This window comes from Sinocyclocheilus rhinocerous, unplaced genomic scaffold (assembly GCF_001515625.1).
Source record: "Sinocyclocheilus rhinocerous isolate Xijiao unplaced genomic scaffold, SAMN03320098_v1.1 scaffold568, whole genome shotgun sequence".
Classification (NCBI taxonomy): domain Eukaryota; kingdom Metazoa; phylum Chordata; class Actinopteri; order Cypriniformes; family Cyprinidae; genus Sinocyclocheilus; species Sinocyclocheilus rhinocerous.
In genome coordinates, this window is record NW_015652173.1 from 837,894 (window position 1) to 851,275 (window position 13,382).

A 13,382-nucleotide genomic window follows, 5' to 3' on the forward strand; every position below is an offset into this window, starting at 1 on the left:
ATCTGCTGCATAATCCCAGAAAGTCCCCTTCAAATGGAAATGTTTAGCAGCGAGTCATTTACTACAGAAGATAAACTCCCCCCAAAACACAATTCAAATTCATATCCCTTTTCAAGAGCTTTAAGACTGTAAGTGAGCAAGAAAACCAACCTTCAACAATAATGGTTGAAACAATACTAATTAAGCTCAATCAATTAGGGATAAAAAATGACTTGTTCTTCCTTTTCTTTAAAGGGTTCGATCACCCAAAAATGAAAATTGTCATTAAATACTCACCCTCATGTGGTTCCAAACCCGTAAGACCTTTGTTCATCTTTGGAACGCGAAGACATTTTTGATGAAATTTGAGAGCTTTTTGACCCTGCAACTGCCACGTTCAAGACCCAGAAAGGTAGTAAGGACATTGTTAAAGTCCATGTGACATCAGTGGTTCAACTATAATTTTATGAAGCTACGAGAATACTTTTTGTGTGCAAAGAAAACAAAAATAATGACTTTATTCAACTATTTCTTCTTACATGTGTCAGTCTTCACCGCGCATTCACAACAGTACCACGATGCATATGTGTGCATTCTTCTGCTTGTAAACAAGCTGCAGCGCATCTGGGTTCTACGTCAGAATGCCGGCTCCTGCTTCAGCAGCCCCACACGCATGCGTCATGACAGGGAAGAGAAGAAATCGTTGAATTAAGTCATTATTTTTTTCTTTTCTTGTAGCTTCATAAAATTACGGTTGAACCACTGATGTCACATGGACTATTTTAACGATGTTCGTACTACCTTTCTGGGCCTTGAACGTGTCAGTTGCGTTGCTATCTATGCAGGGTCAGAAAGCTCGGATTTCATAAAAAATATCTTAATTTGTGTTCTGAAGATGAACGAAGGTCTTATGGGTCCTATAGGAAAAATTAGCTAACCCTTTAAAAACAGGCAAAAATGGATGTTACGGTTAGGCATTTAAAATGGGGACTAGGTGAATGGATATAGAAGCAGAAATATGTGAGCATATTTGATCAAAGCACATTTAATTTTTGTTGTTAAAATGTGTATTATTTAAACTATAAAGCGGTTTAAAATTGTAGTTTTTTTTTTTTTTTTTTTAGGGCTTTGCAAATTTAAACGAAGTTATTTACACAAATCATGTTAACATGCATATTTACGTCTTGTGACTGTACTATAGAAGCAGTGAGAATTTTAGTGTTTACAAAATGGCCCCATTGTAAATACCTCACTGGAACCCAGATTTGTTTTGCATTTTCTTTTACAGAAAGAGGAAATAGTTGAAATTCAAAAACATTATGCCACAACGGCTGTCGACAGAGCTTAACTTGTATTAAACCTAGAAAATTCCTTTTAAGATTCCAGCATTCAATTAGAAAGGAAAATGGTAACCAACATCAACACCCTCATCATCCATCAGGTACTCATCATGTGCAATTTTTCCATTACTGCTTTGTTTAGTCACAAACACATAAATTAAATGCATTTATCAAATGTTTCAACCTTCAAGAAATCTTAAAACGAGAGGAAGTCCTTGATAATACATTGTGCTGTAGAATCTATACAAGTTCCAGGTTAAAATCCATTTCACAGAAGTACCACAGGCATTTTACATCCTGCTTGAGTAAACTTGCACTTTCCCATGGGGATGTTCTGCATTTCTATAGATATTTCAGATGTTTTGTTTTAAACGCAGTGTCCGTAAGGCGTTTTGGACGTAACACGAACATGAACAAGCTGTACTGCCAATCAAAGTGAAGATATTTTCACGAAGTGAAATCATGCTTTAGTTGTCATTTATCATAGTTCACTGGAATGTTCTTGACCTCGATGGATTGCAAAAGAGTTTCCAAAGAGTAGGTATTGGCGTAAGAGTGTATTGTGTCCTTGTGCCTCTGATTTGGCAATGAACACGCATGGCATGAGTTAGTATTGTGCTGTAGGGAGAAGGCCTTTGTGGCCTCTCTTCTGGAGATTTTTCAGCTCTTCTCTGTGGCTCCTCTCAGCAGTGGATAGATGGTTTGTTTTCGAGAGTGGCCGTGACCGATCGCAGCCACACCACACCCACCCAGCAGAGGTGCTTCAGGCCAGCCAATGACAATCCAGCCCTGCTGTCGTCCATTCAGTGTGGCTAGAAGACCAGGGCACCTGCAATGAGAGACGGCACAGTATAAAACCAGATTTTAGAGCTCCAAGCCAAACGCTGTAATTTGAATCCAGCCAATGCACTCCAACTTCATGCAAATGTAAGAGGCCATTTAAATTGACTGGGAGAAATGTCAGGGATGAAAGAATGGCACATTTCTGGTGCCTCTCTACCTTACTATCACCATATTGGGCTTAGTCAATCCAAGCAAAAAAGTTTGAGTAATGAAAACTAAAGCATAGTTTGAGTCACAAACAATGCATGTGTGAAGAATGTAGTCTGATTCACTAATTTCTCTGAGTGGTTCTTTTTAGTAAATAAAAAAAATACAGCGTAACCAAAGTAAACCGATTCTTTATTTGGCACCTATGAACTGTATGGGTGTCGAAATTAATCGTATCTACGATGCATCGTGATGCAGACGAGGACGATTCGGTATCGGTTCAGTAATGGACCATTACCGATTATAACGTACTGACGCTTTTCTGACGTCATTTGTCACATACATGCTTTGTCACGGTAGCATACAATGGCGGAGGGAGGCAAGACGCGAGTGAGAGCAATTAAAAATGCTCCAACTACTTTAAAAGCCAACATCTGGGCTCATTTCGGCTTTTATGAACAACCTGGTAAGCACGACCTGGAAGAAGACACATGCTGTGTGTAAATCATGTCACACACAAATAAAATATGCAGGGGGTAATACCACTACCTTGAGAAACCACATCAGCCGTTTTCTCCCTGAGCTGTTAAAGGGTTAGTTCACCCAAAAATTAAAATTAGCCCATAAATTACTCATCCTCAAGTCATCCTAGGTGTATATGACTTTCTTCTTTCAGACGAATCCAGTCGGAAAAAATTTTTATGGATGGGCGCATTTTAATTAAGTGCTTTTGGACTGATGCATGCAACACCCGCTGAGTGCCATGAAACAGCTTGAAAGATCAAAGACAATTTTTAATATAACTCCGACTGGATTCGTCTGAAAGAAGAAAGTCATATACACCTAGGATGACTTGAGGGTGAGTAATTTATGGGCTAATTTTCATTTTTGGGTGAACTAACCCTTTAATGCCTGTCAGCACCAAGGTGGACCCAGCTCAGCCAAAAATAGATCAAGTGATATCAACGTTGCCGCCCAACTCTGAGAAAGGGCAGAGAATTACCAGAGCAGTGGCAGCTTTATTGCAAAGGATATACGCCCCTTTTCTGTGGTGGAAAACCCCGGGTTTTGCCACCTGTTGAATACACTGGAGCTCCCACACGCAGCCACTTTTCAGAAAAGATTATGCCGGAACTCTACCACGAAACCAAAGCCCAAATAATGGCATCAATGAGCCAAGCTCATCGAGTTCCAATAACATGTGATTCCTGGACTTCGGTCGAGACAGTCATATGTGACAATAACGGCATATTACATTAGCGAGGACTGTAAGATTTTGTCACATGTGCTGCAAACGAGAGTCGTTTATGAGTCTCACACGGGTGCTCATCTGGCAGAGCTACTGTCTCATGTCGTGGAGGAATGGCAGCTATCAGATAAAGATTGTGCTTGTGACAGATAATGCATCGAACATGATCGCTGCAGCTCAATTCGTAACATTCCCTCACGTAAAATGCTTTGCACATACGCTGAATCTCGCATCCCAGCGCGCTTAAAGTGGCCGCCCTCTCCAGGCTTTTGGGCAGAATCCGACGAATATCAACATTCTTCCATCGCAGCACCACAGCGAGTCACTGTCTGAAAGTGAAACGGCAATGTCTTGGCCTGAGAAATCATAAGCTGGTAACTGATGTTGCAACAAGGTGGAACAGCGCATACGACATGGTCGAGATGTTCTTGGAACAACAACCTGCAATTTGTGCCACCTTGCTGTCACCAGAAGTCAGAAAAGGAGAGACAGATCTGTGCACTCTTACTGAAACAGATGTGACAAATGCAAAGGACGCTGTGAGGGCATTAAAGCCAATGAAGGATGCAACAACACTTATGTCAGAAGAGCGCAATCCGACAGTGTCTCTCATTGCTCTTCTAAATGCGCAACTCCTCCAGAATATGTCAGACACCATCGGAGATCCATGAGATCAAGAATGCAATCAGAACAGATCTCCTGAAGAGGTACAACAGTGAGTCAGAGAAGAGGATCCTTCATACAGCCCCTGCCCTGGATCCCCGATTTAAGGGAATGCCTTTTCTCACAGAAGAGGAACGATTGGAGGTATACAGAGCACTGGCAGAGGAGGCTGCCTCCTTGGAGGTAATTCTATCATGTTTCTTGTACAATATATAAAATTAAAACAAAAAAACACTCATAATATGAATAGTAGCTAAAATGAGTTAAAATGTTTTTTTTTATTAAAACTGAAAAACGGTTATAATCCTAATATATGAGCTGTTGTATTGACTGAGTTCACTGTCTACTAGTTTAATTGTATTTTCAATTATGCCGTTCAAACACAGAATGAGTGTACACCTAGCAGGACAGATGTGGATGAAGCACCTGAGGGAACAGGAACTCCAGGAGAAGAAACATCCATGGAGGACAGCCCCTCTGCTGCTCCCAAACGAAAGGCCTCATCGCTGCTTGTGAGACTGCTGGGGCAGTCTTTCACTGACACTGAAGGTACAGTCGAACCCAAGACCCCCTATGTCATTGCTAAGGAGGAAATGGAGGCATACTGTAAAGCTCCATCTCTGCCTCTCACAGAGGACCCTTTGAACTGGTGGCGTGTCTATGAGGTCACGTTTCCTCTCCTCTCTCGTCAAAGTGATACTTGTGTATCCCAGGCACATCTCAGCAGGAGATGTGGTGACTGCTAAAAGAAGCACTCTTAAATCAGAGCATGTGGACCAGTTAGTGTTCTTAAAGAAAAACCTACACATTCCCAAATGCTGAGCAGTGAATAATGCTGAGTAGTTTGTGATGTTTCAGGAAGTTCCCTGTGTCCAGTGGTGTTATTTTATATTTGTTTTTTGCTTTTATTTTGTGTATTAAAACACTGCTGAAGTGCAAATTTAGTTTTTTGAAGATTGACTGACTATATTCACAAGTAGGTGTGGCCTTTTGTTTATTTTGGTGTATAATTTAATTTAATTTAATGTTTATACATTTTTTATATATTTAAATGGTTTACAAGAAAGTACACTGCACTATATAAGTACTAAAGTACACTCCTTGCATTATGCACTTTTAGTATTTACTTTTGTGTATTTGTTCTAAACGCTCCTGTTGTCTTCTGTGCCCAGACTTGAGTTTTGTTTGTTTGATACATTCAAGAAGCGTGTTTTCTTTGAGCAGGTAAAATTAAAGGTTCAGTTCACATATCTGACTGCTTGCATTTATTGACAAAATTGTATACATGTGAAGTAAAACTGAAAATTGAGGATGCAGTGCATCGTGATATCGAATTGAACCGAATCGATGACATGGTAATCGCAATCGAACCAAACCGTGAGACCAGTGTAGGTTCACACCCCTAATGAACTGGGTCTTATACTGTATATGGACATAAGCTTTTATAACTGAAATATATTTAAATGAATCAATCAGATAAAATCAAGATCTTGTGATTTAAGAATCGAATCTGTATCGATACCCAGCCATTTGTATTAGCTGCTGTGTTGCAATAGGAACAAATGTGTGATTGTTCTGAATGCACCAAAAACTGTTTTAAAATCAAACCGAGAAAATGAGACCAATTATAAAAACCAGAACTGAATGTGATGAAGTAGCGGAATCAATTCCGAGCATCTTTGAACCTCGTCTGTTGTTGTGTCCGTGGAGAGCGGATGGGATTTGTAATCTCAAAGCACTTAAAATGAGCCTTCCCCCTAACGCCCTCTCAATATCCCAATGCTTACAGAGGATTTAAAATCAATCGCTTACATCAGCTTCACATCCCACCAGTGAAGCTTGCCTCTAATTCAATTCTCATCACCTCCACCACATTGTAATTTAATGCTAATGCCTCCCCCTTAAAGGGCGTAAGTGTGTTAAGCTACAACAATGAAATCATTTCAGCGTCTACATCGACAAGGCCATTGACGTATCCATCAAAACTGACTGCCGCTTTTTATAAACCAAAAACGAAGTAAATATTTTGCAGATCCCAGCCGTGGGTTTCACCTTAAATGCGTCCATCTGCTTTATGATTCATTAAGTGTGAGATTCTGATCTGGCAGAATAGCTGCCACATGCACTTGAAGGGAACACAGAGATCACATTGGTTTTAAAATACTTTTCACATATAGAGGATAAAACTGTGCTGAATTTCATAGAAATTATGTGCTTATGATGTGATGGCTTAGGTGAAAAGCTCAAGGTAAACCCCTGAATGGAGTGAATAATTGAGTAGTGAGAAAGTATTGAGAAATATTGTACATTAAGATACATTAAAAGTCTAAACAATTCTTTAAAAACTAAAAATCTCATTAATAACCCAGTTGGAATTCAATTTATTCTTTATTTCCTCTCTCTCTCTCTCCTTCTCTCTCTCTCTCAAAAAAGAGACTAGAACAAGTCTATTTGCTGATCAAACCCACAGATCAAATGGGAATTCGCCAAATTACCATGCTACATGTATCTTTAATATTAAAATGCATTTTATTTATAAATGAGAAATCTATAAAAATGCGCACTTTATATATACATGCATGCACTCTCATGCCAAAGCTCCATTCTTCAGCATAAGGGCAACCACAAACCCACCACCAACATAACTAAACAAAAGCCTTTTCCTTTACTCATAAATGCATAAATAAGTTCATTTCAACATTTACTCTCCCAATCCACTCCCATGAAAAGCATGCTGGGAACTAGAGCAATGCACAGTTTGTTGCCAGCAAAAATAATTCATGTAGGCCCAACACAAAAGGATCAAGTTAACTTCTATTCAACAAATTTAAGTGGATTGATTGATTAAAAATGAAATTAAGTTACTGTGACATGATGTTCAATGACCGTGTTGCTTTTTAAATTAAGTAAATAGAACAAGCATCAAGACCAGAGCCAATTTTAGTCTGATTAATGTCTATACATGCATTCTACACATTATCTAGGTTTGTTAGTCCAGACGATTTATTTTGGATTAAAGCACTAATGTGACTTTTTGAAAAAGAGAAATTATTACTTCAGTTCAACTGAAATGCAAATGTTCGTGTTTGCTAGGGAAATGCTAATGTTTGGACAAGACGTTTACAGTTAAATGGTTCAACATTTCCTCAGAACTGGCACATAGTCAACTTCAATAACACATTTCGGTGTAGATCTGTTAAACATGTTGCTAACACTATAGGCTTATGCTTATCAAAACCAGACTTGATGGAGGGGTTAAAGTAGACATGGCATTACTAATGCGGTGATGCTAAAGGATAAATTTAAGGACTGATTACAGTGAGCGGTGCCATTCCAGGAAACGGAGAGCTGCTGCCATAACTGTGTGCACTTGAATGTGCAAATCCACATCTAGTTTAAATGGGGCACATCGACCAGGCAAAGCTTATCCAGCCTTTACCCAACTGTGTCAATGCTTGGCGGGTCAGAGAGGATGAGGCGCATGGGAAATCCGGGCATTTGCTACCTGTGGACACTGCCAAAACATCATGTTTCCTGCTTTAGTAGCATGCATGCCACAAAGAGAGCTCAGATTAAAACAGCCCAATCCGATTTATGGGCTCTGCAACAGCAAAACAATTAGCTGGTTTAGTTTTTCTAAAGGCCCCTCCTTTACGGGTTTGGGACGGGAGGTTGTGGTGTTTGGCAAAGGGTCAGGACTGTTCCAACTGGCAAATTACCTGGATTAGTTGAACACAATGCTGCCCAATGAAACTGCACTGTTGTCAGAAAAAGCAGTAACTAAGTCTTATTGAGGACATATGGCATGCGCTAAAGCAAAAAGTCAAAAGGGATGTCATTACAGGTCAATGCCTGGATATTCCCTATTATATTAACTTGAAGCTTCTGGTTGTAATTAAAGCCCTGGAAAGTCATCAGGGGCCCGTTCTTCGAAAGTCGCTAACTCGACGTTAGCTGGATTTGATTGTTGACGATTTGGCATGATCTTGGATTGTTTGGTACTTCGAAGCTCATCCCAAAGTTGCTGTCATAGCAACAGGTCCGTAAGCTTAAACCTGTTTGGGAGCAGGCTTATTTCATGCAAACAGGATTAGATTGCATCTTTTTAAGCAGAATTGATACTTAAAATCTGTCCGCTACCACCGCGACTTTATTACAAGAGTACCCTACTAATCCAGGGACAATAATTTAAAATAATAATCATTTACAAATTAATTTAAAGATACTATAATAATAATGTTGTGTAGTCTTTAATACTATAGACACAGCCAGTTTTACTCACTGAAAGATTTATTCGTCATAAAATTATTACTTCATAATTGTATTCGAGTCTTACACACATGCTATACAGATAATGTAGAGTCGTGCATTAATTTGAGTGACGACAGCTACTATGGGAGTGGCTTGATGGAGCGCAGGAGATGCAGATAACATGATCTTGACCCTTAAGAAACATTAACTTGCTGTAACGTAACAAATCTGTTCAAATATAAAATTAAATGAATTGCTAATTACTACATTGAAATAAAATTGTAAAGCCTGTACAAATATTATAAATCGTGAATATAAATAATTGGGAATCATGTAAAAAATTAAAAGAAAATAAAAACAGCGCACATTTCATTTATCTATTATAACATTTATGTAGTTTTGTTCGCTTGGCTGTTTCCTTATAAAAGTCTAAATATTTTTTACGTTTTTCGTCAGGTTTCTTTTTGAATTATATGATGTCATTACGTTGCTGTCTTGCCGCCAGCCAATCGCTGCATTGCTAATTGTGGTTTTGAGTATCGATACATAGCCCCTTTTAAACCAACCCATCAACGCGCAATTATCTCAGACAACTCAATCCAGCCATACTAATCATCAACAACAGGTGCGTTCGAAGAACCAAATTAGCCAGATCCTGATTAGTGCGATGATATCATCTTGGATGTGACATTTCATCTCGGATGTATAAGCGACGTACGAAGAACGGGCCCCAGGTTTGATGCTGCTTTTAAAAAGCATTACCAGCGCATACTTTGGAAACAATTATGGTGTTGTTTGGGCAATTTCTGATTGTTTATCCAGTGATCATTCTAAGGAAAACATGAAACTGCACTTTCCTTCTGAAATTACACACGCAAATGCTAGCTGATTCCATCAAACAGCGCTTAGGGAGATTCCCAAACAGAAGTGGTTTGAGAAGTCCAATGTCAAGGTGTTGTGCAGAGAAAGGCCTTTGTTTAGGTAAAGTGCTGGGGGTGGGATAGTAACTCAGAGGAAATGGCCTGAAATCTTACTAATTATGTTCACGTTACAGTGGATTTTGTCTGTCTTAGGATATATCTCACAATACATACAAAATGTAGACACTTTAGTCCAACTGAAATCATACCGGTCCAATTTTTGAGAAGTCAAGACTAAAGCATTTGCATATGTATAGGCCATTGCTTGAATCTGAAATCAAAGCACAGGTAAATGCATTTAAATGCACTTTAATGCATTTAACACAATTTCTAAAAGGCAACCCGACTGAAAAGCATTTGATGTGTAACTATGTATACAATTAAGATTAAGTTTTAACTTTTCAAGCTACAAATAAAAGCAATGCTGTCACATCTAAAGTTTCTTTTGTACTCTACTGTATATAAAAAAACCCTAGAATCTTTAACATCTTCTGTGTAACTAAAGACCACCACAAATTGTATTGAAAAGGACCATTCTGGCAAGGTATAAGGCTAATGTTACCTTTCCATAAGATCAACTAATTCACCTGTTATCAGATCAGCGGAAGGGTGATCCTTGACTTAAAGGGATAGTTAACAAAACCCTCATGTTGTTTAAAACCTGTATGACTGACTTTTTCTATGGAATGGAAAAGGTTTTTCCCCCCATAAAATGAAAGTCAATGGGGTCCAATGTTGAATTGCCCAACTGTTTCATTGTATAGCCATTGTATATAACCATTGAAGCACTTAAGGTGTGTGCACACCAAAAGCAAATGTAATTATTACTGCGAGTACATTAAATACAAAGTCAATGCAAAGACGCGAATGGGCGCAAATTCGCGATGGGCAAAGCAAATGACACAAATTGAGAGACACGATTGCAGCAAAAGCGTGATATGCAACTGAATCGTCTCTTCTGCTCGGGTTGAAAAAAAAATCAACTCCAGTGGAAAATTCGCATGACACGTTGACACACAAGCCAATCGGCGAAGAGCTTATTTACACATCCGATTTTATCAGAAAATGGACACAATGTTTTTATTCCAAAAAAAACCATCCCGCAAGTAATCTAGAGCAATAACGTAATGCGAATATTTGCTTCACTTTTGGTGTGCATGAAATCCCTTCCCGGGGTTTTTTTATTTTTAATTTTTTGCATATTTGTGGCACTTAAAAGATTCAGATCATCATACAGATTTTAATATTACACAAAGATAATGCAAGTAAATGCAAAATGCTGTTTTTAAATGATGATTTAATTTATTAAGGGAAAAAGCTGTCCAAACCTACCTGGCCCTACGTGAAAAATTAATTGCCCCCTCCTGTTAAATCATGAAAGTTGGAGTGGCCAAATCAAAGTTCGGACTTAAATCCAATTGAGATGCTGTAGCATGACCTTAATCAGTACATCCATGATCGAAAACCCTCCAATGTGGCTGAATTAAAACAATTCTGCAAAGAAGAGTGGGCCATTAGAAAGGGAATTACTTTTTCACATAGTGCCAGGCAGGTTTGGACCGCTCTTTTCCCTTAATAAATGAAATCATTATTTTAAAACAGCATTTTGTATTTACTCGGGTCATCTTTGTGTAATATTAACATTTTAAAAGTTTGTTGATCTGAATCATTCAAGTGTGACGAATATGCAAAATATTAAAAAACAGGAAGTGGGCAAAAACTTTCACACCACTGTATATAAATGTTTTATCAAATGTTTGACAATGCGTGGTTTAAATGGGGGAAAACATGAGATACAAGCTTTACATACGCTCTACCATCAATCTCTGAAAGCTTTCCTTTATTTTCTTTTTTTTTTTAAGGGCATTAAGCTAAGACTCTAAAAAATGTATAACTACCGTGAAACGAGATGGTTTTCAGCAAGGCTGTCTGATTATGACTAATAATGTCAAATTTAGACTCTGGGATTCAATTATCTGGCTGTCTAAAATGATACACCGCTTTCTGAAATGGATTACATTCAGGTACTCCTCTGCTTCTCCCTGGCTGCTGCAGATTTTAAAATATGTATAAGCTAAGTTGAAAAAGTGAAAAAGCATAATAGGACCCCTTTAAATATAAATTTAAAGTATTCTCCAAAAAACGTCTACTGTAATATGAAATATTCACATTTTAAATGTTGCTATTTTGCTAAAATACAAAAATATTTTTGAATGCTCGTCAATGGAAAAATACTCTGAAGCCAGATGGTGTACTTACAACGTCTACCAGCAGAGTCTAGCGGGGCCATGCTAACCAGCTAAGCTTTAACCCTTTGGTTGGAACCCAGTTAACTACGTTTATGCGATTCCTGTGGGCGTTTCTGGAGCACGCCACTGCTGCCAACATCCTTCGGCAGGCCTACCAGGGCGTCCTCCAGACATTCTGATTTTGTGCCCCCTGGGCCTAATTATAAAACCCAGCTTTTGCTGGGCCACCTGCTTCACTGTGAAATGAAGCGCTTGTGGTGTGAACGAAGTCTCTGGCTGATGAAGAGTGTTAATGATTACTCACAGAAGTAATCATTTTCTAATCACCAGGGGATGCAATGAGACGACTCTGGTCCCTCCCCAGGCAGTCTAATTTAAATGACACAAGTGAGAGATGTTCAGCTGACTGTTATGACGCATTCTTAGAGGCCATCGACACAATTGTAATTCCTCAGCATCAGGTTTAAGCAACTACCTTTGCTGTATAACATACACAAATTGATATGCACGCTTATCATTAAACTCTGACTTCATGCAGACAAGAGGCTCGCTGACTTCTGAGAAAGGCAGTTTATGCATATGTTGTTAGTCTGTAATGACCTATTATCCCTAGTCTTCATAAGTGCTGACAGACAAAATATTATGATAGCAGAAATGATGATGAGTCTCGGATGCCTATAGAAGTTATTAGAACAAAGCTTAATGTATTTCATATTGTCAATAAGCATTAATTTTTTACAGTTCAATGCAAATGATAGGTTTACATTTATATACTCGTCCTTTTGTTTGATAGTAACATAGCATGCCAAGGAGCTTATAAATGGAAATAAATGGGAGTTTTCTTGTTTCTTTGGAGAGTGAAATAATTATCATTTATTAAAAACTTAAAGCAGACATAAAAAAATAGTAAAATACTGTATAATGATGCACTGAAATTTTAGCCAAATATTAATTCAAATTAGTCTTTGTTTGGAAAAACTACAATTCTGTTTTGTATATTTATAGAGAGACTCCATTACAATTTTTGTATAGTAAATCTATAACTTTAAAAACTGAAATTTGGCTGATAACACATCTGTACCTTGTCAAGAATACACAACAGATGGCAATGCATTTTCCATTTCTAAAACAAATGTGGTAGGCTCTTTAAGTAACAAACTTTTTTTGCCTTCACACATAAGAAATAGTTCCTCTAATGAAATAGGTCTTTACTAATGCACCAACAACCAAAGAGACTGATTGCTTCTGGGCATAGGGACTTCAATGCACAATTGGGGAATGCGAATTCTGCAAATTTACAATTGCATTCCAATTGTGAAACTGTTTCTGTTCACATTGTTCTCTGGTCAGGGGTGCCGCTAGCAATTTTGGGCCCTATGAAAGAATATGAGGTTGGGCCCCCTACCGCACCAAACATACACTATATTGCCCAAAGTATTGAAAACTCAAAAAAACTCATCGCCAAACACCAATGACTTGTACATATGCGTACAATCATTTTAGACACTTCCAAAACTGTGGCAACAAAGATGGAAATACAATTTTTAAATACATGAATTATGTTTCCATCTTTGATGCCACAGTTTTGGAAGTGCCCTTTTCTGTTCTAAAGAAGGGGGTGTCCCAATACATTTGTCCATATGTATGTACAAGTCATTGGTGTTTGGTGATAAGTTTTTGGCTCATGGTCTGCATTTAAAGTCACATCAGAGGTGTTCAGCTGGGATTAGGACGTGGCTTT

General features: G+C 38.3%; 2 protein-coding genes across 6 annotated transcripts in view; one reads left to right on the top strand and one right to left on the bottom strand.

Moving 5' to 3' along the window:
- Positions 1 to 1,070: 1,070 nt before the first annotated feature.
- Positions 1,071 to 13,382, bottom strand: part of enc2 (ectodermal-neural cortex 2) — a 21,946-nt gene continuing 9,634 nt past the window's right edge. For all 5 annotated transcript variants that reach the window (XM_016519737.1, XM_016519736.1, XM_016519735.1 and 2 more), the window contains one exon: positions 1,071 to 2,148. The gene's annotated coding sequence lies outside the window, so the exon portion shown is untranslated. The remainder of the gene's footprint in view (positions 2,149 to 13,382) is intronic.
- Positions 3,919 to 5,149, top strand: LOC107714045 (zinc finger BED domain-containing protein 1-like). Its single transcript, XM_016519740.1, has 2 exons — positions 3,919 to 4,404; positions 4,608 to 5,149. The coding sequence occupies exons 1-2, from the start codon at positions 4,183 to 4,185 to the stop codon at positions 4,965 to 4,967; spliced, it is 582 nt and encodes a 193-aa protein (XP_016375226.1). The 5' UTR covers positions 3,919 to 4,182; the 3' UTR covers positions 4,968 to 5,149.

What these genes read in the sequence shown, in the direction of transcription:
- LOC107714045 (XM_016519740.1), top strand. Translation starts at nt 4,183, where the DNA reads ATGCGCAACTCCTCCAGAATATGTCAGACACCATCGGAGATCCATGAG. An exon ending in AGGAGGCTGCCTCCTTGGAG is followed by an intron (nt 4,405 to 4,607) that starts GTAATTCTATCA and finishes GTTCAAACACAG; the next exon opens with AATGAGTGTACACCTAGCAG.